Below are 23,978 nucleotides of genomic sequence, written 5' to 3'. Positions count from 1 at the left end.
AGAAACTGGAAAACAACCCCCCAAACAATTCTAGATTTTGCCGGTGTGTTAACTTTGGGCGCTCAGCTCCCCTGCCTACGCGGGTGCATCTCTGGTTTCTTGGAGCCGTGCACACAGCCACAAGCGAGCAGAGCAGGCAGACTGTCGGCAGGACAATGCAAACCTGCAGTCACTGGGGCGGGGGGGAGCTCAGGGGCCGCATCCCAAACGCCCTGGCTGTGGCTGGCACTGACGGACCCCCAGGCGGGAACGGACACACACCAGCCGCGGGTCCGGACGTGACCAGCCTGCGGCCCAGCTGCCAGAGGCAGAGCCAGGGAGCCGGTGGGGAAACACCAGCACCGGGGCGCTGTCCCGGGTCCCAAGCGGGTTTTGGGTGGGGGCTGCAGCTGCTCCCAGCGCAGTCAATGGCAACACCCTCCGGTAAGGAGGGGGCGGGGTCAGCTCCTCGCCTAGCTCAGTCAGGGGGCGCCCCCCTCCGCTCCCTGCCTGGTGTCACCGCAATACCCGCCCCCCGCCCGGCCGAGCCGGCCAGCCGCTGTTTCCGGGCGGGAGGAGTTGGGTAGGACGCACTTCCGGCCGCGGCGCCCATGCGGAGTTGCTGGAGGCACCGGAGCGGCGGGGGTAGGTGGGACCGCCACTCGCTGAGCCCCTCCGCGCGGGGGGTGGGCCGGGCTGCGAGTCTCCCTTCTCCGGCGGGTGGGTACCTGGGGCCGGATCCTGCTCCGAGGGAAATCAGTGGCTAATTTCCTGGCTGTGGGGGCGGGGATTTGGGGCTGACCCCAACCCCTCCCCCCCGCTCTTTTTTTCCTATGTGTGAAGTAACCTGCCTCAAACTAGGGGGAGGGGAGGGAGCTGTTGGTCGCGTGGCGATAGCCCCCAGGGCGCTGAGAGCGGGGTCCCTGTCGGGACCCTCAGGCGCCAGCCCCTCCGCTGTCAGCCCTGGCCAGTCAGACCCCATCCTTTGCCAACCTCCCCTGCCCGTGCGGGAGCTGCTGCGGGGGTCTCTGCGTGGGTGGTCTGGTCTCCCAGACAGCCCCGCTCCTGCAATGAGCTCAGTGAACCTTTGTGCCCACGTAGGGCCTTGTTGTCTGTGTTGGGACTCCCCGCTGGCAGAGAGGCAGAGGGCTTGTATCGGAGGCCACCCCAGCAGATCCTGTGATAGGATTGGGGCCTAACTGTTAAACATGCATTTTATCAGTGACTATTGCAGTACTAACTGTAAGCTTGGCAGCAGTATTTTGCTACATATGGACTAGTAGAAATAAAGTTAAACATTTGCTGTGTGTCTGGAATGAGAGAGTGCTACTACTGCTGTTTAGCAGGGCTGTGGAGCGGAGCAGTGGAGCTGCAGGTTTTTGCCTGGAGCTGGAGTGGAGCCGGAGCACAGCTCCAAAGCCCTGCGTTTAGTTAACTGGTTTTAATGGAGCCCAGTAATTGCAACTTTTTATGTTAACCAGGGAGTTGAAGCTGCGTAAAGAAATCTTTATTCCTGATACACTTCACAATTCATGCAGCTTATAGGGCACTGATGATCTTGTGGTTAAAATACAGGACTAGGAGTCTGATCATCTAATGAAATCTGTGGATTTTTTTTCAAAGGCATGTATTTTCATAGTAGCTAAGCACTGGCCTTAATAGACAATTCTTCTTGCTTTGTGTGTGTGTTTTGATCATTTTCTTTCCGTTCCTCAGTTGTCTTAGTAGGATGCTGTTTCTCAGGGGATGACTTATTGACAATGTAGGGCTTGCATTTAGACCTGAACACTGTTAGGGTTAGTGTCAGTTTAATGAAAAGAGTTCCACAGCTGAAGTCTTCCTACTGAAAATATGTTGTCCCTTGAACCACATCTGGAAGATCTGAACATTTATCCAACATCACTTAGTCCAAGAACTAAGCCTACTTCCCAGACTTAACTGTGCCTGTCAGTGCCCCAGGCCTTGAGTCTCACCACTTCCTGCCTGGTCTCCCACTTATTGAATTCTACCCTCAATTAGCGTAGGGCCCTACTCCCCTTCCCCCCACCAATACTTACTTGAATAATGTTGCTCCATATAAATTAATGAATCTTGAGTCACTCCTAAATAAAACTGCTGTTGCAGTCCATCCAATGATAAATTAATGCTGGGCAACTCCACTTCTCCCAAAATCAATTTATACCATCCTCACCCATAGATTTCTGTGGAGATGATGAGCCTTCCATGAACAAGGCCCTCTTCCACAATCATCAAAGAAATATTCAAGTGGCAACTTCATCTGTCAGAACTCACTTGAGTTTCCTTTCTCTTAGATAGGCATGACCCTCCTAGAGGAAAATTCAGCCTTTTATGTCTTAGGTGAAAAACAGGTATATAAATAATGCTGCTTCTCTTTTCTGTGTATGTTGCGTAATACGTGTTTTTTTCCATATGCCAGCTATGCTCTGTATCATTGGCAAAAGCAATCCATTTGACACTGGTGACAGGTGATCCCTGAGAAAAGAGATGGAGGAAAAGGACAGGAAGAAGCACCATAAGAAGCACAGTGGGCCAAAGGCTGACAAAAAAAGGAACCGTCATCTGAATGATCTAGGACTTGGAGATGATGAGGATGCTCGGAAGAGAAACCCAAAGGCCTTTGCGGTCCAGTCTGCTGTGCGGATGGCCAGAACCTTCCACAGGTATGGAGTCTTTTAGAGCATGATGGATGGGCTTGATGGATTTTTTTGTTTTGTTTTCCCCACTAAACTCATTTTTAGGTGCTGCTAGAACTGTGTTTTGTGAATTAGGCTCTGACATGCTCATTCAGCTAACATGGTTTACCACATCCACACAGCAATATATTTATTCTCTGTTATAAATGGGGCAATAGTGTGGGCCTAACTGGGTCTATCATGCTGCACTACTGTGTTTGTCTGCATTATGGGAAAATCTGTTTAGCTCCTTAGTCAATGGGAGTTGTGCATCTCTATGTGAATAGCTGAGTCCTTAATGATTACACCTATGTGAATGAGTCTCTGAAACGCGTAGCACCTTAAAACAAGTGTTCTTGCTTTTTTATAACTTCACATTAAACTTTTTTATGAATTTCTTCATAAATAGGACTCAGGATTTGAAGACGAAAAAACATCACATTCCGGTAGTTGACCGAACTCCCTTAGAGCCTCCTCCTGTGGTGGTGGTTGTAGTTGGCCCTCCAAAAGTTGGGAAGAGCACTTTAATAAAATGTCTAATTAGGAACTTCACGAGGCAAAAACTCATTGAAATACGAGGTCCTGTAACGATTGTATCAGGTGAGGAAAAAAAAAGAAAAAAGAAACAAACTTTTGTTTGATACACAACATGTAGGATTTGGATAAATAGTGATAAATAGAAGGGTGACTTGATCTTCGCACATGTACATGTTCTCACACACATAATACATTTTGTTGTGAGTTCGCATATTTAAGGTATTGCAAACAGGCAGTATATATTGATACAATAATCTAAGGAAACTCAATTTGAAAATATCTTTTAAAAAAATGAGTTAGAAGTCATTTAAGGTACTACTCCCCTTACTCATTTTTGTAGTTTTATAATCCGATTTCTTTTTAAAACATTTGTCTCTCTCTGTTGCTGTGTGGACAAACACAAGCAAATGTGAGAAATTGACAAACTATTCACAAAGTGATGTGATATATACACGACGTAAGCAAATATTTTTCTCTTGTTTTTCAATTGCAGTAATTTTAAATGTTGTTTGTAACAACAGCAGGTAAATATTTTCTAACAGATGTCTGGCTTTCTTGTGCCTTAAGAAAATAAGATACTTTCTTTGTCATAAATTTTTAACAAATTTCATCTATACATTACACATACAAAAACTGTTATGATATAATTAAAGTTGCAAAATCAAGCATGCAAATGTTAGGAAATGCCATAATTAAAGTTGTCCAACCTTTGTGCATATTAATTATGATACAGTCTTTAATTATATGATCATATACTAATTTTTCCACAGGACCCCATTTCATTCAGCACACAGATGGTGCTCAGTTAATGATCAGCTAATCAGTATTTTGTTTTCTTCTCATTCAATGTGTGGTACCAGGCCTTATTTACTACATGCTATTCAAACCCTGCTCTGAAGACAGAATCTTTAATTTCTTCATGGACATTTCTGTGGCACTCATCACTCTAGTATCTGAAGCCTTCACAAATATTATTGAGTTTATTTTCACAAAACCCCTGTGAGGTGAGGGGAACAAGGTGGTATCGTCTACGGCACAGATTAAGGTCAAAAGTGTCTATTGATTTTGGGTGCCCAATTTGAAATTTGGTTGATCTAATTTTTTGAAGTACTTTGTGCTTTGAACATGTAAAATCCTAAACCCATTGTCTTCAGTTGCAGCTGAGTTCTCCACACTTTTGCAAGTGCGGAACCCCTGGTCTCCAGTCAGGCCCCCTAAAGTGAGGAACAAACAATTAATGACTACTTGTGAATAGTTTGGTTTAAGTGGCTTGATTAGCATTTCATAGGAACTCTGTGGTAGAAGTGGGGATAGAACCCAGTTCTCTGGGGCAGCATTCAACTGCCTTAAACATTATCCTGTCTTTGTAATCTCCGTCAAAGTCAATACATACCTGCTTTCTTTAAAAATGAAACAGGGATCCTATAGATAAGGCTGTGAGTCTGTCACGGAGGTCACAGGTTCCGTGACCCCTGTGACTTTTGCAGTGGCTGGTGCTGGCTCAGGGGCTGCTTGAGCCCGGCAGCCCCTGGGCCAGCAGCAGCAGTTTGGGTGTGTGGGAGGGGGCTGGGGTTGGGGAGTGCGGGGGGGGGCTCCCCTGCAGCTCCTAGGTGGCGGAGGGGCCAAGGGGGGCCCTCTGCGCCGCACACTGCCTGTGCCTGCAGGCCCTGCCCCCGCAGCTCCCATTGGCTGTGGTTCCCAGCCAGTGGGAACTGCGGCAGCCAGTGCTTGTGGCGGAAGCAGCGGAGCTCCTGTCCTGGCCCCTGCCTCCACCGTGTAGGAGCTGCAGGGACGCGGAGCCGGGTAGGAAGGCCCTGCCTACTGGCCCCGCCAAGGCCCCCTCCCCCACCCTCATCACCAGCGGGGGTCCCGGGCCATGTGCCACAGCCCAGTCCCCTCTCCCCCAGTACCAGCGGGGGTCTCAGGTCACATCCCCCAGCACCCATGGCACCCCGGATTGCCCCCCCAAACCCTCTCACCCCCCCGAAAAGAACCTGCGGCTCCCCGCCCAAGTTTTAGTCAGGGTGGGTATTTTTAGTAAAAGTCACAGGCCCATGAATTTTTGTTTACGGCCCGTGACCTGTCCATGACTTTTACTAAAAATACCCGTGACTAAAACGTAGCCTTACCTATAGATAACTCTCGTCTTCATTACTCAGTCCTGCTTCATCTCTAGAACAGGACTAGCCTGTGCACCAAGTGAGGCAGAAGGCCTGTGGAAAAAATAGTATATGATCATGTAACAGACTGTCATAATAGAACCTTGCAACCTGATCTGAACCCGTCAGAACCAGATTACAAGTGCCTGCCTCGGGCCTGGTCAGATATGACTTTCCTGAACATTTGAACTTGGGTCTCCTATATTGCAGGACAGTGCCCTGACCACTGGGTTATGGGATATTCTGGGGCAGGTGTCCCTCACCTCTCCTCTTTTACTTTTTTATAAATAATTAGTCATTGGAACAGGGACTAGAACTTGGATCTACCACATCCCAGGGGAGTGCCTTAATCACCAGGCTAGAGAGCCATTCTCACTTTTTTCCTGGCCAAATGACTGCTGATTGTCATTATGAATTACTGTGATTTACCACTGTGGATGACATTGAATAATCATGGAAAATTTCAGCCCAAGTGGTTAAAGTTTGGCAAAGTTACAAGCAACTGAAAAATGAGTCTTATAAAATGGGGAATATCAGCCAACCAGAAGAACCAGGGGGTGCTCCCAGCCCTCCCCCCCCATCATTAGGAGTTTAAGAAGTTTGAACTGCAAAGAAAACGTTGGCTAATCTAGTCCATCCCCTCTATTATGGGAGAGCAACCTGTAATCCAGGAGAACAGCTGCACAATAAATCAGCACAAAGCCAACAGGAATTTAAAATTCTGCCGTCTTTGTGCGTTTAATCTCCCTGGCGGCTCTTCTGTTGGATATTTTTTATAGAGAAATAAATTTATCTATCAAAGGTGGCATTACTTGGTTTGATCACTAACAATAAATAAATTTGAGTAGCATTCCAACATGTAAGCATGGCTAATTAGGGAAGTCAACTGTATCAACACAGTATTGTAGCAGAATTGATGAAATAGCTGAGACCGTTGAGGTTATATAAAATATCTTTAGTTGGTTCACTTGTTTTTCCTTAAATTTGCGTTTTCTTCACAGGTAAAAGGCGTAGGCTAACCATTATTGAATGTGGATGTGACATTAACACAATGATTGATCTGGCTAAAGTTGCAGATTTGGTAAGTCAGCAATTGTGGAAATAATACCTTTGCCTAGATCACACCTACAGATCATTGGCCTGATCTTTACTCCCATTGCAGTCACTGGTAAAACTCCCTTTGGCTTCAGTGGGAGCAGGATGGGTCCCTAAAAGGCCTAATTTTCTGGAGCAGTCACTGGAACTAGACCAGATGTAACGGGAGGGAAACTGCTTTTGAATGTCTACGTGACCCTATGTTGCCCATTCTACTTCTGAACCTTAATGAAAAATCTCTTAACAAACCAAAAATGGAACAGCAATTTTACGCTAAACAAATTCCAATTCATCCCTATTGATGTTTGAAATGGTTTGTTAAAACATAAGAACATAAGAATGGCTATAGAGGGTCAGACCAATAGTCCATGTAGCCCAGTATCCTGTCTTCCGACAGTGGCCAATGCCAGGTGCTTCAGAGGGAATCAACAGACCAAGCAATCATCAAGTGATCCATCCCATCACCCACTTCCAGCTTCTGGTAAACAGAAGCTAACGATACACAGAGGATGGTGTTGCATTGATAGACTACCCACCATGAACTTACCTAGTTCTTTTTTGAACCCTATTATAGTTTTGGCCTTCACAACATCCCCTGGCAAAGAGTTACTCAGGTTGACTGTGTTGTGTGAAGTACTTTTTAATCTCTCCTTATATGGAAGCTGTTCCATACCCCAATAATTTTTGTTGCCCTTCTTTGTACATTTTCCAGTTCCAATCTTTTTTTTTTGAGATGGGGCGACCAGATCTGTATACGGTATTCAAGATATGAGTGTACCATGGATATATATAGAGTCATTATATTATTTTCTGTCTTATCTAGCCCTTTCCTAATGGTTCCTAACATTCTGTTAGCTTTTTTTGACTGCTGCTGCATATTGAACGGATGTTTTCAGTGAACTATCCACAATGACTCCAAGATTGCTTTCTTGAGTAGTAATAGCTAATTTAGACTCCATCATTTTGTATATATAGTTGAGATTGTTTTCCAATTTGCATTACTTTGCATTTATCTACTTTGAATTTCATCTGCCTTTTTGTTGCCAAGTCACCCAGTTTTGTGAGATCCCTTTGTAACTCTTCGCAGTCTATTTTGGACTTCACTATCTTGAGTAATTGTGTATCGTCACCTCACTGTCAAATTTTGCTATCTCACTGTTTGCCCCTTTTTCTAAATCCTTTATGAATATGTTGAACAGCACTGGTCCGAGTACAGACCCCTGGGGGACACCACTATTTACCTCTCTCTCTTCTGAAAACTGAACATTTATTCCTATCCTTGGTTTCCTGTCTTTTAACCAGTTACTGATCCATGTCTCTTATCCCATGTCTGCTTAATTTGCTTAAGAGCCTTTGGTAAGGGACCTTGTCAAAGCTTTCTGAAAGGCTAAATACACTATATCCACTGGATCACCCATGTCCACATGTTTGTTGACCCCCTCAAAGAACTCTAATAGAAAAAAATCTTCAATGATCAGATTGTTCACTGTGTGGAAATGGAAACATACTGCTACATCATTTGGGTTCATCTGATGCGTTCTAGCTGGTGAACCTTGGATTCGAAGGTTTGAGTGCTGCAGTCAGTGTTTTCAGATGAGAGTCTCAGTTCTGTAATTTACCTCCATCTTTGGTCTAGCATATCTGAGTCTGTTGATCTTCAGGACAGGGTGCAAAGCTGACTAGTCTACTCAAATTTTTTGGCTGAGCTGGTGGATATGGAATATATTTTCGCTGATAGTTGATTGTGGGGTTATTTTTGGCCATTGCTGAAATTGACCAGCTAATCTCACTAGTCTTCTACTGTACACATGTTCTCTGAGACAATGAGATGCATTTAAAACATAAATAATAGATATGGTATATGCCTGAAGTTATGAATGTGTGTGATGGTGTGAAGCGCTATACCGATTTGGTTGTCACAAGGTTAGGAGGACTTAATTACTGATGGAGCCATAAATCATTAATCCCTTTGCATCTGAGGGCTTGTCTACACTTACGATTTAGTGGGTCTGAAGACTGAAGACCCACTAAATCAGGTGCCGATCGCTTTCCCCTCGACTCCTGTACTCCACCTGATCGAGAAGAGTAAGGGGAGTGGACGGGAGAGCGTCTCTCGTCGACGTCGCGTAGTGTGGACCCCGCGGTAAGTAGATGTAACCTACGTCAATTTGAGTTATGCTATTCACGTAACTTAAATTGCGTAGCTTAGATCGACTTTTCCCTTTAGTGTAGACAAGCCCTTAGGCTCCTTGTTGCTGAGGAGCTAATTGGCTTTGCCTCATGTTCATGTGACTACAGGAGACGATTATCCTATGTCAATGTTCTGCTCGGTTATCATCTCTCAGTGACACATTACAGTAATTGCAACATATGAAGGAAGTTTGTTTATCTCACTTGTACCAAAGATCTGTTTATGATCTTAGATGCTCTAGTCCCTTAAGGCATTAAAGCAGTAGTCTCTTGAGGTAACCTAATCTTTGGTTGCATTTTTCAGATACCCAAAACAATCAAGGCCTTTATCTTTACTAATTTAATCAGACATTCCTGCAAATATTGATAAAAGCTCAATCTTGCATGTTTTAAGAGGGGACAAAGTTTGTTAGTTGAGGAGGGCCAGATTCCGATACTCTTACTCCTGTTCAGTATTATCTTGCTCCTCAAAGAGCCTCATTACTGTTTGAGCAGTAAGAGGCTACTTAACTAAATAAGGATCTGTCCCTCCTTGCTGGGACTAACACTTTTTGGGGGAGGGCGGGGGAGGGAGGGAAGTGGTGATTGTGCAGAAGGAGACTTTTGTTCTGACTCTTGTCTGCGGGTGGCTTTTTTTCTTTTTTGGTCCTGTAATTTTCCTGGAGAGAGGGAAGCAAAGTGAAGAAAAATTTATAAATGTCTATAGATTTAGGAGAGGGGGTTTGATTTCTTAGCCTTTTCTAAAGTAAGAAGGGCTTAAAACACAACTTTTAATTTAAAAGGCCACAATTGGCTCTCTAGGTTGTGTAAAAATCCTTGGGAAGACTGCCTGACTCCTTGAGATTAAAAATTTATCAAAGCCAACACAGATTGGATGAAGAGATGGATCCTGTTTAAAAGCATGACTATTAAATTAGTTGAAGATGCTGATGAGGGCATCTCAATAGCACCAGAGTAAATTGTTTTCATTCACTTTCAGGTTCTTATGCTCATTGATGCCAGCTTTGGATTTGAGATGGAAACCTTTGAATTCTTGAACATCTGCCAAGTACATGGCTTTCCCAAAATCATGGGTGTCCTTACCCACCTGGATACCTTCAAGAACAACAAACAGTTAAAGAAGACCAAAAAGAGATTAAAACACAGATTCTGGACAGAAGTGTATCCGGTATAATACCAAATAGTTATTTTTCATAAATGTTTGAACTGTGGAAATTGATTTAGGGGTGGGGAAAATATTCAGGTATTTAAATACATGGGAGGGATAGCTCAGTGGTTTGAGCATTGGCCTGCTAAACCCAGGGTTGTGAGTTCAAGCCTGGAGGGGGCCATTTAGGGACCTGGGACAAAAATGTGTTTGGGGCTTGGTCCTGCTTTGAGCAGCAGGTTGGACTAGATGACCTCCTGAGGTCCCTTCTAACCCTGATATTCTGTGATTTGCATTTGTTCACAAATGTTACTGAAAGAGAAGACTGCTAATGTACCATTTAGTATTGAGACTCAGATTATACAATCTTTCTTTCTCTTTCTTGAAAATTGACTTGTGTAATTGAGCTCTACCACCAAACAATAGGTCTGTTACAGCACTAGAGCCCAATAGTCATTCACACAAGTAATAATGTGGGTAAGGGGTTGCAGGATCAAATCCTAGATTCATAAAAGGCAGATGGTGTTGCTTTGCAGACTTTAATGTGGTGTCTAGCAATGCTAATGTTGTGTAGCTTCTGTATTTGTGTTGTGCCTGCTGCTAAAAGAAGAAAAAAGGCCTGGTTTCTGTGAAACATACATCTGCCTTTTAACAGATGCAAAAGCAAGTCTTTGCTGCTGTTGTGAGCCTTGCACACCTGGTGCCAAATTGTTGGGGATAATTTTTTGCCTTGATGAAGGGGAGATAATTAACAGAAGTTAACTCAAATCTGTTGGGGGTAATTGTAGCTTGTTGAATGGAGTCTCTTGCTTTAGTTTTAATGAGGTAGGAATTTAATTGGGGTAAGTTTTTTGTTAAACTTTTAATATAAATTTGATTGATTTAGGGTGCCAAACTGTTTTATCTCTCTGGGATGGTACACGGAGAGTACCAAAAGCAGGAAATTCATAATCTGGGACGCTTTATCTCTGTTATGAAATTCCGTCCACTTACATGGCAGACATCTCACCCATATGTCCTAGCAGACAGGTACGTGGTTTTCTTTTTTCCTCAATTCTCTGTTTGTCCTCTGCACTCCCACCCCCATGTTCTGTTTTTATAAGAATTTAACAGCCAGTCAGTTGAGAGTGTGCCAGAGATTTGATAATGGCTAAGTTAAAGTTTAATCTCTTTTTTATTACTGACATAAATGAGGGGAAATCAGTGGTGTAAGAGGTGTATTTTCAATCCTCTGCATGTAAGTTTAGCCACGCAGCTCCATTCATGTCAGTATGAGGGAATGGTGTAATTCTGTTCCTGTACACTTCTGAAAAAAGGTATTTTAATAGCACAGTTATGTAACTGTTGGGCATGCAAATGACCAATTTATTGTCTAGCTAGAATTTTATGGAGTTACCCATTACTGTGGCAGCTGGTGCATGGTATTGGTTGCTCAAAATGAGTGCAACCCCACTGATTTAAAAATCAGTTATAATAATTTGCAATCTGACTTCCGTGGAGCTGAGGCCACTTAAGTCAGTGGTAAACTTGGCCTGGTGACTTCAGTGTAAGCTTGATTTGTTCACAGACTTGTAGGATGAGGCACTAAATGCATATTTAGAATGTTACAGGATACTTGAACACTGTCCATAAAACATTTAAACAAAATTGCTGCTTGATTATGGTGAACTTCTCTGAAAGCACAGCATCCCAATAGCTTAGCAGCAGACAGTGAACATATCACCCTGATCTCTAATCACTGGAATGGCTCCCCATTGAATACAGAGTCTACTTCAAGGTCTCTATCCTGAATTTCAAAGCTCTCCATGGGATTGGCTCTAGCCACCTGAGAGATTGTCTCTCATTCTGTGTCCATGATCTCACTCAGCAGTTAGGTTCCATTGGAACAATGAATCTGTCTACCAAAATGGGGAGGGGAAGCTTGTGAGTTCTGAAGACTGAACTTTCAGAGGAGCTGGACCTAGCTTGCTCTTGGAAGAGATTAACCAAAATCAATAAAAAAACCAACAACCTTTCTTCTTTCAAAGTCCCATTCACGCATAAATGAGTGGGGAAAAATACCTATGAACTGATCAGAATATTTTTCTTGCAATTTGGGAAAGAAGTAAAAAACAGACATTTTGTTTTTTGCTTTTAAATACAGGGGCAATGCTCAAGTGATGTGGCCGGAGAAATACTTAGAAAGCTGATACACAAAGTTCTCTGAAATGCACAGAGCACATTTGGGGAAACGAATAAAAAATATTCTCGAAATCTTCCAGTTCCAGTTTTAGGTGTTTGCTTAACATTATTGTACATGAGAGCCTAAAAGTGAAATTGGCTAGAAAGTGACTATAAACAAAAATGAAACTGACTCAGCTGTTTTCCCTGTCTGCCCCCAGAGAAAGGAGAAATGCCCCAAATGAACACACATTTAATCTTTCAGAGGTGTAATATTAGATGAAATGTTATACATTTAAAAATAAAATTATCGTCTAAAATATTCAACACATAAGAATCTTTTTTTTTTTAAAAAATGACTTTAACATGACAGTGTGCCTTACTGTGTTCCTATTATCAAACACTGAAATTTTCAAATAATGAGATTATACAATGTTTGTGATTTTTTTTTTTTTTAAATAAAGCTGCAATAATAGTTTAATGTAGCAAGTGCAACAATTTGCTTCAGTACTTTCTTTATGGAAGATGATAGTTGAGAAAATATATTTCTAATATTTCTTCTGATATTCCCTAGAATGGAAGACTTGACAAACCCAGAAGATGTTCGAGTCAATCCAAAGTGTGACAGAAAGGTGTCACTTTATGGCTACTTAAGAGGGGCATACCTAAAAAACAAAAGCCAAATTCACATGCCAGGTAATATATCCAATCTCTTAAAATTCTTATTATTTTGCTGATTTATAGCTTGTAATGCTATTACTGTTAAAGGGATAGTTTACATCTGTAAAAGACCACCATGCTGTAGTTAATATTTTAATATTAATATTTTGTAAAACTTTTAATTGAGAAATCTTCTTGCAGTGTTAAATCTAAACACAATAACAATGTACTAGCATCGAAAACCAGAAAATGAAATTGATCAGTGTAGATCTCTAGGATGATTGAAATGCAAAAAAGGTAGTGTCAATAGTGAAAAGTAAGTTAGGTTTATTTAAAATGAAAAGTTTTACATAGTGTAATAAATGAATACTAATTAATAACTTAATGATTTAAGTTATTTTCTTTTTAACAATGCTGAGATGATGTTAGTAATGAAGGCAAGTGTATATTTAAAGGAGTGTGTTGCCAGTGATTTATAGTCCACTAGTTGATTAACTTGTAGAATGTTTTCCAGACTTAGTGGTAGGTCTTAAAAGTATTGCATGTGGTTTATCTATGCAGTGTACCATTGATGTTAAATCACTGCATGCCACAATAGAGCCCCTTTACCTCTTTATGGTGAATTGTACAGGTTTTTTTTTTTAAAAATCAGAGCTTTGTCAAAATCCTTTTCTTCCTTGTCCCTCACCCCAGGTGTAGGGGACTTTACTGTGAGCGATGTGAGTTTCTTGCCAGACCCCTGTGCACTTCCTGAACAGCAGAAGAAGCGTTCCTTAAATGAGAAGGATAAACTTATTTATGCCCCACTGTCAGGAGTTGGAGGTGTAGTGTATGACAAAGATGCTGTTTATATTGACCTTGGTGGAAGTCATGCTCATCAAGATGAAGAGGTGAGGAGAAAGTCTGTTTGTTTGAGTTCTCTGTTCTCCAGTAGAATATAGTTTCTGCCTAAAGAGCTAAAGAGGCAAAGCAACGGTGCTTGGAAACAGTTTGTTTTGGTTTGGTTTAGATTTTTTTTTTTTAAAGAAACATCATCAACCCAAATGATATGCAAACATATCCTTATCCTTAAATATCTTATTTAACAACCTTCCTTACTACAGTGATTGAGAAACAAAATAGTTTTTGTTTGTTTTTTCCCAATTTCCCTCTCTCAAAAGCTGTGGAAAACAGCTAAGGAAGTAATTAATAATAAATACTTACATAGTTAATGCTCGGAAAGTATCTGAAGAGAAATGAGCTAAGGGTCATGCCATCCCTGAGAGCAGGGCCCATGTATTTAGTCTCGTTTTGCAGGTGAGGAAATTGAGGGAGAGTGGTTGTATGTCATCCAAGGAAGTTGCTCTCCGAGGCAGAGCTTGAACTTTTTCTGTCTTGTACTCAGACTATTTCAAATATTATGGTGCATGAGTTAAAATAATATTAAGTGTACAATATGTTTGTTACACACTGGTAAGGAGCCCATCTCTATAATTTGCATGGTTTAATATTGAGTCTGTTCCTGTTGCCCATTTTTAGGCAGTTTTAACAATTTGTTGATTGTTCAATAGATATTTGCATAATTGATCTGTTAAACAGAAAAAAATCTTTTGGTTTGTCAGGAAGAAGTGAGACCAAATCATGAACTAGTCCAGAGCCTCATCTCCACACATTCCACCATCGATGTTAAGATGGCTTCAAGCAAAGTGTCTCTTTTCATGGACTCCAAACCATTAGGTTCAGAAGATGTGGAAAACCAAGAGTAAGTTTTGAATTTTACCAAGCAGTGGGAGACAGAACAACTTGACTAGAAGAGGCATAACACAGGCAACAGCTTTGGCCACTTGTGTATCTTAATTAATAGCTGTTTCAGTGGGCTGATATTAAAGGTGTGTGGCTTGCTTGCATGGCAGATGCACAGAAAGAGTTTGGGAGAGGTTTATTATAGAAGAGAAACGGGAGTACGGAGCTCTGAAACTTGAAGCAGACCTGTTTAAACTTCATGACTCTGTTCCCACACCTTCATTAGAACCAGATTAAGATGAGATCATCACACTTATTTTCAGTAGTGATTTTATCAGGGTTTGAACTTGTCTTCTGAGTTAAAAAGCACGGTTTCAGAGTTTCCTACTCTTTTCTGTAGCAGTCCTCCCCTAAACATGGAAAACATAATTCAACCTCAACTAAAAAATAGGTAGGCGTGGGAGTAAGGATGCTTCAGGATGTGGACGTGGATGTTTATAGGAGAAATAATTGTAGGACAGGAGTATATTTGCTTTCACCTTCAGACATGCATCTAGTTTTTCTTTTTTTCTTGGACATTTCTATTTTTGGGCACAGTAAATTATGATTATCCATTAGGTATTAACTTTTCAGAATGGAATAATCAGTACAAGGTTCTCCTTTTGTCAGGTCTTAAGAGGAAAAGAAATCCAAGCTTTATTTGCACTTTCTCTGGTTAGTGTTGTTTCTTCTGGAAGATAAGTAATCATAGTTGTAAATATCTCTGGTCTTTGTGTGAGCAACTCTGGGATTGCGGACTTCAAAGTGATGTTCAGAATCTGCTGCAGGAGTATATTTCTAATTATAGAAGAAGTTAGTAATGCCACCCTACAGATAGATTGCTTACCACTTCCCATTATAAGACAGTTTTCTGTTGCTTATAACTCTATTTAACTGTTCAGGCTGAAATTTTCCATGCTGGATGTCCACCTTCGGCTAATTATTTTTATTATTTTTTTAAACTTTTGCTTAAACAGCTAAGCTGTTTCTGAGAAGAAGATTAAGGGAAAAACATGTCTTGCTCCTGTTTTAAAAAAAAAAAAAAATCTTAACATTTCATAAAGATATCCTTTAGGTACCTCTATGTTTTCTTTTAATGAAGTTTTTTGGATGTAATTTCTACATAGCTGCTGATGACTGATACATGTCTGTGATGTTTTTGATCAGTTTTTTGTTTTGTTTTTAGAGACAAGGTGGGAGAGGTAATATCTGTTATTTGACCAACTTCTGTTGATGAGAGACACAAACTTGCAAGCTTACACAGAGCTCTTTTTCAGGTTTGGGAAACGTACTCAGGGCAGGTCTACAGTTAAAATGCTGCATTGGTGCAGCTGCGTCACTATAGTGCTTTAATGAAGACACTCTGAGCCGACAAGAGAGCTTCTCCTGTTGGTTTAGGGCATGTTTACACGTACAGCAGTGCAGCTGCATTGTGTCTGGTGAAGATGCACTATGCCGACTGGAGAAGCTCTCCCACCGACATAGCGCTGTCCATACTGGCACTTAGGTCAGTGTAACTACACCGCTCAGGGGTGGAGTGTAGACCCAGGGCTCAGAGTGTCACAGCTAAATACAAGGTAGAACAGATTGCTTAGGATAAGTAGTTAACACACATTTCAAGGGACCATTCAAGAAGAAGTGGCCTGTTAACACCCTTCTGGTGGGAGGAAAGGAAGGTGGGGAAGCAGCAATATAGGGGATTGCTGGTGGGTTGTAGATTATTGTAAAAAGCCATACATCCAATGTCTCTCTTCAGTCCGTGATGTTTAGTGTCTAGCAAAGTTATGAAGTTAAGCTTCCAGACTCGCCTTTTGAAAGTGTGCAAGTTTCCTTTAGGGAATAGAACTGATAGGTCAGATAAAGAGTTTTCACTTTGTGAAAAGTGTTCACCCATAGGTGATGTGGTGTTTTTGTCTTTCATCATTTTCCTGTGTGAGTTCATTTGAAAGCATAGTAATTGTCTGGTTTCACCTTGACACAGTTGCTATTGGGGCATTTAATTCACTGGATGAGGTACATCATATGTTGTGATAGGCATGTGTAGGCCCAGGGATCTTGAAAAGTGTGTTGTGCTGGGTGTCGATCATTGTAGCAATGGAAATACGTTTGCAGGTTTTGCATCTATTGTTCTGGCAGGGTCTGGTGCCGCTTTGAGTTATATCCTGGTCTAAGGGGAGCTTGCTTCTGATGATGAGCGTGGATTTTTAGTCTTGCTAGACTCTAAAACTCATGGACTGAATAGACACACTGGATTTTAAGGCTTCTTACAACAATCTATAACCTGCTACCCCGTATTCTCCCTCTCCTCCCCCCGCATCATAGAATATCAGGGTTGGAAGGGGCCTCCGGAGGTCATCTAGTCCAACCCCCTGCTCAAAGCAGGACCAAGCCCCAGACAGATTTTTGTTCCAGATCCCTAAATGGCCCCCTCAAGGCTTGAACTTACAACTCTAGGTTTAGCAAGCCAATGATCAAACCACTGAGCTATCCCTGAAATTGGTGTGATTATATTGTGGTATTTTGACAAATAAAATATGCAGAATTTTAAAATGTGCACAGAATTTTTAATTTTTTGATGCAGATTTCCCCCAAGAGTAAAGTGTGTCGGGTAGATCTAGCCTAAGCTTTAAAGCGTCTCTCACCAACAGAAGTTAGTCCAATCAAAGCTATTACCTCACCCATCTTCTCTGTCTAATATCCTGGGACGGACATGGCTACAACAGCATTGCATACAACAATATTTTTTTTTTTTCCATTTATTTCTCCATATAAAACAGTATTTATCCCCAAGTTAGAAAGGATTGAGACTCCATCACCATTGAACACAGTCCATTTTTCCTTCCCTTTTTTTTTTTAAATAATTCACTGGCATAGCAACATGTGATACATTTTTGGTTTTTGTGAGGGTCCTGGGAGCACGGCAATCATAATCTTCAGTAAAAACAAACAAACAACTTTAGTGCAGGCACTCAGTCTAAACTAGTGGACAACAGTGAAGAATCACTAATTTAGTTGTGACATTACCACAATGAGGCTTCTTGAACTAAGAGATTTCTTTAAGTCAGACAGTGTTGCCACTTGTTTTAATGGCACAGGTAGCCATGCTTCTGCTGTTGAGGTCACACCACCAAAATGTTCTACAGTATTTGTTTGTGACATCAAATGTTTAATTAAAGCCAATTGCATTTTTTTTTATCTTGTTCTCCATTGGGAAAGCAGATTTGTGATGCCAAAAGAAGAAAAACAAATTGATTTGAAGACTGGGAGAGTACGTCGGAAGGCAGTGTTTGAAGAAGAAAATGATGATGGAGCAAGTGATGAAGAGGAGGGTCAAAATGAAGAAATGTCTGGGGACGAGATGGATGGAAGTGAAGATGGTGATGGTGATGATGATGTTGAGGGAGAAAGTGACAAAGAGGTACCAGGGCAAGAGCTAGGTCTCAGGAGTGCCAAGCGTCTGAAAAGAGAGGAGACTACAGAAGAAACTGCAGTGGAACTGCCAGCATTTGCTGATAGTGATGATGATCTTGAGATGAGTTCAGGGGAAGAAGGGGAAACTGACCTTGATGAAAGCAAGGAAGAAGCAGAAGACCATGGAGATGAAGAAGAGAGTGACGAAAAGGAAAGTTCAGACAGCGATTCTGAATCTTCGAGCAGACAAATAAGTAAATTCACACCCTGTGAATTAGGCAGGAAAGATAAAGAACGAAGAGAGAATCATAACCTAGATCACCGCTTGGGTAAAAAAGTGGTTCCCACTACAGATTCTGGAAACTGCACAGCTGAAGAGGCATCTGAATCTGAGGCTGAAGGATCCTCCCTGGAAGAGGAGGAAGAAGAAGGATTAAATGATGACTCAGAAGCTGAAGAGTCAGATAGGAAAGGGATTCAGAATGCTCCAGAGAAGAATGTAGATGGTGTTGAATGGGCTGAATCGAAGGCTGTAGAAGATGAGGATGGTGGTGATGATGTTGAAAATCTACTGAAAGAGGAAGAGGAGTATGGAGAAGAAAATGACTTTTCTGCAGACACAGCAGGTAAATGTTCAATTTCTCATTTTCCTTTACTGTGCATTTGGCATCATGTTCATTGCTGGAGGCAGAGTCTTTTTTTTTCCCCCTTGGGAAGCAGTGTTGTCCAGTAGCTAGAGCAGGAAACTGCATCTCAGGAGACCTGGGTTATATTCCTCTGTAAACCATTGATTGTCTGCTTAAGCCTCAGTTTCCCGGACAGTAAAATTGATAATACCTAGCTTTTATAGAGTTCTCTGATCAAAGGCCCTAAAGACATGCAAAATTGTTATCTTTACTGTGATAAGTTTTCAAAAAAGTGAAACTTCTGTATTGTATTTGGAAAAAGTAAACCACCTTTCAGTGATTTTATTAACAGATGTAATCAGTGTCAGTGGTGAATTGATGATGATAATAGTCTAGTTTAGTCTGCAGGCTCTGGTCTTAATCCTTCTTTTACCCTTTTATTCCTTCAAAAGTTAGGAACCATCTACACTGCAAAACCAACCAAATCACCGGAGCGTGTTACAATACAGGATGAAAAATTAGAGCCGTCCATGTATATCTGTGTCACATAACGAGGTTAAAGTCCTGATCCTATCTACCAATTTTAAGTGTATTGTAATTGACTCCCTATTTAAGTTTTCTCCCTAGTGCAGATGGTCCCTTAGGGTACGTCTATACTTACCTCCGGGTCCGGCGGTAAGCAATCGATCTTCTGGGATCGATCCCGGAAGTGCTCGCCGTCGACGCCGGTACTCCTGCTCCGCGAGAGGAGTACGCGGAGTCGACGGGGGAGCCTGCCTGCCACGTCTGGACCCGCGGTAAGTTCGAACTAAGGTATTTCGACTTCAGCTACGTTATTAACGTAGCTGAAGTTGCGTATCTTAGTTCGAAGTGGGGGGTTAGTGTGGACCAGGCCTTAGTCTAATACATTGCCAGCGGAGGAAGGAATTTACAGTGTTCTTCTGTCTCTCTCTCTCCCCCCCACCCCCTTCAGGTGCACTTAAGTGGAAGGAAGACCTTACCCAAAAGGCAGCCGAGGCTTTTCTGAGACAACAACAGTCGGCTCCCAACCTTCGCAAACTTGTTTATGGAACAGGTAAAAATCCCATGTGTATAAGTGTAAGTTTCTCTCCCAGCATCATGATGCTATTGCTCTGATCCCTGTATAGGCTTTTAATCATAGCCATATCAGTTAGCCATAGCCTTTGGAGTCTACTCTTCCATGGGTGCATGAGGAAATAATGGATTTAACTCTCCTTATTGGTAACAGGAGTTCACATTTAGTTTTCCTATATAAAAAGAGAATTTTGTTCTCCTAATTAAACATATCTTAGGCTAGTTTGACCTAGTATTCATCCAGAGGCTTGCTAAACATATATTTGTTGGGTCCTTCCTTTTTGAGATACAGCAATATTTTTCCAGGTGGATAGAAAGAGCGTTAAGTTCCCTTTGGTATATAGTATTTTCTCAAAACATTTAAGCTCAGCTTTTTAAAAATAAAAAAAAATCTAGTAGTAGATGCTGTGCACATACCACCTATTTTGGCAACTGGCTATTTATGATCTATCTAATCAGGTGAGATTTTTGCTGTCCTCAATGAATTTTGTCTAAAATTAACCAAGCCTTCCTTGAAAGGTGAGGAAAGTGTTCATTCAGAATATGAATGAAGTTACATTTATGATGTCTGTTATAAAGTGTATTTTTTAAGATAATGATGGTAATTTGTCAAGAATCAGGCAGTTAGTTTAAAGTGAAGATAAAGCTGTCATTTACATGATGTATGCACCCTGTTTAATTCATAAACTGATACATTTCCAAGCAAGAGACTGGCCCCTAAACATGTACAACTCCGGTTGATGTTACTGGGAGTTCTGCATACTAAGATTTGCAGTATAATGCCCTAAGAAAGTACCAATAAATTAACAAACCCAGTGTTAGCAGTTTGCAGACTGGTACAAAACAAATGGGATTTGATTTTGGAGAAATAGACAGCCTTTTTCTAATAGGTTGGGTTTTGTTTTGTTTTATTAATTTTGTGTTACGTATGGTGTTGAACAAAGACATCACAATTGCTTAATCAAAGAACAGATTTTTCAGATAAATCCAATCATCCACAAGGCACCTGATTTTTCCGTTAAAGTATGTGAAATTTTACATGTGGAATATATTTTTCCCACCGTCATGTCCCGTCTAATTAGCTCTCCAACTAAAGACCTGCCTTTGGGTTCTGATCTTAATATAGAATAATTCACTTGCTGCTGCTTTCTCTATAAGGGAATCAAACAATGTATTAGTTTTTCTGCTTAATACAAGTTGAAACACTGGTCTCCTTACTAATACACCACTTTTATGATTTAATTCCTCTTTCCTCAAACTACATCAGGCATTTAAAGATTTATGGAGCAAGAGAAGTTTTTGATTAATCTAATAAATACATATGATTTACAGATGATGCTTTTAACTATGGCATTTTATTTAGTGGCTGAGGATGCCGATGAAGAAGATGATGCTGATGAAGAGCTTGGAGGGCTGTTCCACGTCAGCCGTCCTGACAAAGAATCCAAACAAAAGGCTAATGCCCTTGACTGCTCCAAATTTCCAGTGGAAACCCCCCAGGATTGGGATTTAGATGAGGTACTGCTTTTGGAGTGACAGCTCTTACATTCTGTATCCTTAGGAGCACGTCCAGTATGTATCCACTTACACCAGTCTTGAATTACCCTAATAAAGAACTACTGATATGTCATGGAGACATGAAACTAACTCATATGAATTGCAGACAGTTCTGCCTATGTGTCGTCTTCAGAAATTCTCATCTCCTCTTTATCCTCACCAGAGACATTTACACACAAACAGGATCTTAGGTTTTTTGCTTTTAAATAGGAAGGGGAAGTTAAAGTAAGTAAACTTAATGCTAGTGAAAGATGCTGGATGGATTGCTGTGATGACTGATGTCATCTTATTTATTCACTAAATGGTTACCCCAGAGGCACTGTAAACTTCTGTGCGGACTCACGTTAATGAGCTTTTGCTTTTTTCTGGCAGAATGATTTCTGGGGGTAGGGAGAGGTTAATTCAGTCTCCTCCACCTCTCTGTGGAGGTGGCCAGGAAGACAGTTTTGATAGTTGTGTTACGATGTGGATAGCATAGGGGTGGGCAAACTTTTTGTCCCGAGGGCCACATCTGGGTATGAAAATGATATGGCGGGCCATGAATGCTCACAAAATTGGGGGGTTGGAGTGCGGGAGGGGGTGGGCTGGGCGTCCAGGCTCTGGGGTGGGGATAGGTATGAGGGGTTGGGGGTACAGGAGGGTGGTCTGGGCTGGGACCGAGGGGTTCAGAGGGTGGGAGGGGGATCAGGGCTGGGGCAGAGGGTTGGGGCACAGGAGGGGGTCAGGGGTGCAGGCTCCAGGCGGCGCTAACCACAAGCAGTTCCCGGAAGCAGCGGCATGTCCCCCCTCTGGCTCCTACGCGGCGGCGTGGCTAGGTGGCTCTGTGTGCTGCCCCATCTGCAGGTACCGCCCCCGCAGCTCCCATTGGCTGGGAACTGAGGCCAATGGGAGCCGCGGGGGCGGTGCTTAAGGCAGAGGCAGCGTGCGGAGACCCCTAGCTGCCCCTAAGTGTAGGAGCTGGAGGCGGGGACATGCCGCTGCTTCCAGGAGCCACAGAGCAGGGCAAGCCCCTGACCCTGCTCCCTGGCTGGAGCGTCAGAGCAGGGCAAGCCCTGGACCCCCCTACCCAGTGGGAGCTCAAGGGTCAGATTAAAATATCTGAAGGGCCGGATGTGTCCCCCAGGCCGTAGTTTGCCCACCCCTGGGATAGCAAATGGGCTGAGAGCAAGCCATCTCTCTAAGCCAGAACAAGTATTACAGACAAAGTGTGTCAGCTGTTGAAGTGCTTTGTAGTCGTGAGAAGTGTACAAGTAACACTTTCATTTTACAGGTTATGAACAGTATTCGAGACTGCTTTGTAACAGGAAAGTGGGAAGCAGATAAAGATGCAGCAAAACTGCTGGAGGAAGATGGTAGGTTTGATGCGCTTAGAATATGACTAACGGAGGAAGAGCTTCTAGTGAATGCTGTGACTTAATATTTAACCCAAAACTCTGTTACGTATTTAAAAACATTTTACATTAGTAACATCCTTGCCAAGTTCTCTACCTGTTTTACATATCTGAAGCACTATGCAAGCATTAACTGATTTTATTACGATAGCTGGTATCCGTCTGTGCACAAAGAGGAGATAAATAGCAGATTGAGATAGGGAACAGTTTACACTCTTTGAATATAGAATCTGTCTATCATATAGAATAGAAAATAGAATCCCCACTCAAGGCTGGTTGGCTTACACTTAGAGATAATTGGCTTTCAGTTTTGTAGGTGAGCTTAGCTGTTCCTTTTGAACAGATGGGATTGAAATGAACAGAAATCCTATTTGCAGAAAGTAAGTCTTGTCTCTTTGCCTTGCTGAAAAGTTGGAATTTTAGTGTTGGAGAATTTATGGAGATACTTTTTTTTTTTTTAATTTCAAATATAATTATATTATCTCCAAAGCGAAGTGTTTGACTATTGATAACTTTTGTAGAGCAAACTTCCATTTTTTAAAACCTTTTTGAAATTACTGGATCCATTTTAGATTTTTACTCTCCCTGCAGTCTCTGCCTCCACATCCTGATGGAAGCTGGAGGCTCAGGTCTCTTTGCTGATAACTTAGCGGGCAGTGTTTAAGCAGAGATAATGATAGGGTGGCTTCCAATTGTGTGGCTTTCACTTTGAGAGATGCAGAACTTCACTTGAATTTTGAGGAGCTGGAGATGTGTGAAGAAGGTTGCTGATGGTGCATTTCCAAAAGGAAAAAGGAAGAGCTACTGAAAAGCTGGGTTGCCGCTCACTTTCTACAGAATGTGGAAAAGTGGTGGGAAGAAAATGTGATAAATCTGTACAGCAACCAAAATGTGAAATATTAGTGAGAAATAAATATACACAAAATAACAAAGGGCTTAGAAGTGTTACAGAGCAGTGCAAAAATGTTGCTAACTTACGGATTTCTTGGCTGCTGTATTTACAGAAGAACTGTATGGTGATTTTGAAGACCTTGAAACAGGGGTTGTGCACAAAGGAAAACCAGCAGCAGAAGGAGATGAGGTATGATCTCTAGCTTGATTGCTCATCAACTGCTCACATTTAATGTGTGTTTCTCTGCATGGTGGGTTGTTCTGTTTAGAACATCCTTCAGCTTCGTAGCCCAACTGGAAAGTCGCTCGTAAATCAGTAGAAACAAGGCTGCTGTAATGAAGAGAACATTTTGGTATCTGAGGGACTGGAATGAAATAGATACAGTCTCCTTTCTTTTATTTTCATTAGGATCAGATGTGCTTTTAATTTCAGGGGATCAAATAAACTATATTATTCCTTACATGGAGCTCATAATTGTAGGGGAGCAGAAATCAATTTACCATAGTTAACAGTAGAGGGCAGGCTTAATCAACTTGCTGGGTCTGAAAATCAAGTTTGTGGGTGATGGATGGTACAAGTCGAACATGATCCTGATTGCTAATACCTTGTATTTTCATGTTATTTT

General features: G+C 41.9%; 1 protein-coding gene across 1 annotated transcript in view; it reads left to right on the top strand.

The window, feature by feature from the left end:
* Positions 1-571: 571 nt before the first annotated feature.
* Positions 572-23,978, top strand: part of BMS1 (BMS1 ribosome biogenesis factor) — a 41,551-nt gene continuing 18,144 nt past the window's right edge. The window contains exons 1-14 of the mRNA XM_065407712.1: positions 572-624; positions 2,417-2,660; positions 3,082-3,272; positions 6,370-6,449; positions 9,633-9,821; positions 10,687-10,829; positions 12,535-12,656; positions 13,314-13,510; positions 14,222-14,361; positions 17,601-18,418; positions 19,392-19,493; positions 20,877-21,031; positions 22,341-22,422; positions 23,466-23,527. Coding sequence (XP_065263784.1) covers positions 2,485-2,660; positions 3,082-3,272; positions 6,370-6,449; positions 9,633-9,821; positions 10,687-10,829; positions 12,535-12,656; positions 13,314-13,510; positions 14,222-14,361; positions 17,601-18,418; positions 19,392-19,493; positions 20,877-21,031; positions 22,341-22,422; positions 23,466-23,527 — 2,457 coding nt within the window. The 5' untranslated portion in view covers positions 572-624; positions 2,417-2,484. The remainder of the gene's footprint in view (positions 625-2,416; positions 2,661-3,081; positions 3,273-6,369; positions 6,450-9,632; positions 9,822-10,686; positions 10,830-12,534; positions 12,657-13,313; positions 13,511-14,221; positions 14,362-17,600; positions 18,419-19,391; positions 19,494-20,876; positions 21,032-22,340; positions 22,423-23,465; positions 23,528-23,978) is intronic.

Source organism: Emys orbicularis, chromosome 7 (genome assembly GCF_028017835.1).
Source record: "Emys orbicularis isolate rEmyOrb1 chromosome 7, rEmyOrb1.hap1, whole genome shotgun sequence".
Classification (NCBI taxonomy): Eukaryota; Metazoa; Chordata; order Testudines; family Emydidae; genus Emys; species Emys orbicularis.
The sequence above is the reverse complement of the archived record's forward strand: the minus strand, read 5'-3'. Positions and strand labels throughout refer to the sequence as shown.